Source organism: Melitaea cinxia, chromosome 1 (assembly GCF_905220565.1).
Source record: "Melitaea cinxia chromosome 1, ilMelCinx1.1, whole genome shotgun sequence".
Classification (NCBI taxonomy): Eukaryota; Metazoa; Arthropoda; class Insecta; order Lepidoptera; family Nymphalidae; genus Melitaea; species Melitaea cinxia.
The window spans coordinates 4,644,382-4,646,950 of NC_059394.1; the positions used below are offsets into that span (position 1 = coordinate 4,644,382).

The following is a 2,569-nucleotide window of genomic DNA, read 5'->3' on the forward strand; positions in this document are numbered from 1 at the left end:
GGCTATATGTTCCCTACTATGAGTAACAATTGCTATCAGGTTTTTATAATAATAAACCCATTCGACTGTCTTATTGACTTACAAAACTATTACTTTTCTTCGTCGTATGTTCAATTAGGATTGTGTTTAATTTACCATACATTTTTGAACATATTTAAATTGTCTGTGCGTATATAAAATTTAATAAAAATTAAGAAGCCTCGAAAAAAAATTATATTAAGAAGAAATAACGGAAAATACAACAATTATTTTAACCCTTTATAACTCAATGAAAAATATTAATTTAGATTGTCGATTTTTTAGTACGTCTTAATAAATAAAAAGACACGTATTTTTTAGTTTTTAATTATTTTTTAATAAAAGCTAAAAAACTTAAAAAATAGGGAATGTGACAGATATGTTACATTGACTCATAATGTTCCTCTACGTCCTAGGTAATAATTATGTAAGAACAGTAACTCTAGGACGTATGAAATGCTTTAAAGCAGTTATTCTGCTTATTGTAGCACAATGCTACGCCACACTTTTCACAAATGGTTTGTGATACGCCAACACAGTTCGGATACTTGCAGCGAATCCTTTTTTCGGCCCATACAGGCCAGTGCCCAATTTGGTCCTGTCGCACAGCTGTTGGAGGGACATATTGGGCTGGACCCTTACGTTTTTTTGCCTGGATTTCAGGTTCAATATTTCTCCTTGTTGCAACTGCTTTTGTCCCAATTTTGCAGAGCACCGTAGCGATCTCTTCGCGAAAATCTGCTGACGATAACAGATTGTCTTGTGGGTTCTTTATTTTGTGTACTCTTTTATATAACAGCCAAGCATTGGACATGACAAGATCTAAAAAATGGTAAAACATCCGGACCTGCCATCTTTTGCTTCGTAGTTTTATTTTATATCGACCCATTATGCTGTCGATCAAATCGACGCCGCCCATATGGCGATTATATTCCCCAACTATCTTTGGGCAGTCAATGGTCATATATCTTTTATTCACCTTGTCGTACCTTGTGACTTGTGACTTGGGTAGCTCACCCACAAAACTTGATGCAAGTGTAACAACTTTATTGTCTTTCCAGGCGACTGTGGATATCTCCGTTCCTTCGACGCTACCAACGTACTCCACCGAGTAGCCACGTTCTTTTTTTGAGATCTCTTTATCCGTTGGCAGTTTGCAGTCTGGTATTCGGTTACGTCGGATGGTACCAAGACTTAGTATGCCTTGTTTAGACAGGTATTCCAAGAGTGACAAAGACGTAAAATAATTGTCGAAATATAAGCGGTAATTTTTATTTCGAGGTATTTCACGTGAAAGTCTGACAACAACATTTGATGCAGCACCCAAATCAGGCTCAGTAAACTCAACTTTATTTTCTGCTCCTGTTTCCGGCTCAAATTTGTATGCAAATCCACTTACACCACTTAGGACATAGATTTTGTAACCCCATTTATTCGGCTTTTTAGGATTATATCTTTTCAAATTGTGTCTTGCTTTGGTAGAGCAAATTTGCTCATCAATACAAAGATACTTTTCATATGGCACATTTTGGCAGATATCATTTAATTTTTTTACGACCGGTCTAATCTTAAAAATTCGATCGTGGTTAGGATGATCGCGAGGAACATTTTTTGAATTATCATTGAAATGTATGAAACGCCTGATTTTTTCAAATTTATTAACTGGCATTGTATTTTGTACCAGGGGTGTTCCTAAATTACCACTCCAATGCTTTGTTACCCTTGGAAGATGTACTAACGACATAATATATACAAGTCCGATAAATTGTTGTATATCAGTTTCAGTAACACGAAAAGCCATACTCGGATCTTTCTGAACAATATACAGATTAGTTTGATTGGCAATTTCTTCAATCAATTCTTTGGGAAAAAGTTTAAAAAAGAACTGGATAGGACTATTGAGGTCTAAAAACTCTGGTGGCAAGGTTTCATCGCCCGTAAAATGGATCTGGTGGTCATTTAGTTCCAGGTTCTTCTTTTTCCAGCGTACATTCAGTTTAGGCTTGCTTTGACGACGTACCGACGGTCCTGGCTTAAGAGAAGGTTCCGTGGTGTCTAGGTGTTGAGAAGTACTTACATCGTGCTCAAGGTTCTCAATAATTCCGTCGATACTCGATCCTTCAACCGTTTCAAAAGGTCCCTCTTCAAAGGGGGACTCCAGATCGGGAATAAAAGATGGGTCCGCAACGCTGTCATCGTCACCATCAAATCCATCCTCACTAGCCTCATAATCAAAGAGGTACTGCGTAATTTCATCTTCCCCTAAGCTTCTGGAAGCCATTCTGTCAAATAATAAAGAAACGGTCAGTATACTGCACTATGGGAGCATTATTACGCAATGTAACAGAAATGTTACAAACAAAAATTTTATGATTTTGTCACAAATTACGAAATATTATAAGTGACTAACGATAAATAGTTAAAACCATAGACTTACCTACTAGATTCACGATACAGATTCGTATTTCACTTAGTTATTATATTTTATTTTTATTTTTGTAACTGTCATTCGCAAACAAATTCCACAAATTGGCGGTTACTAATTTTCGAA

The 2,569-nt window shown here is 36.3% G+C and overlaps 1 protein-coding gene across 1 annotated transcript; it reads right to left on the minus strand.

Annotated features, from left to right (window-relative positions):
- Positions 1 to 460: 460 nt before the first annotated feature.
- On the minus strand, positions 461 to 2,299 carry LOC123656123 (piggyBac transposable element-derived protein 3-like). The gene has a single exon (XM_045591862.1). It carries the CDS (start codon positions 2,297 to 2,299, stop codon positions 461 to 463), a length of 1,839 nt encoding a protein of 612 aa, XP_045447818.1.
- Positions 2,300 to 2,569: the final 270 nt, after the last annotated feature.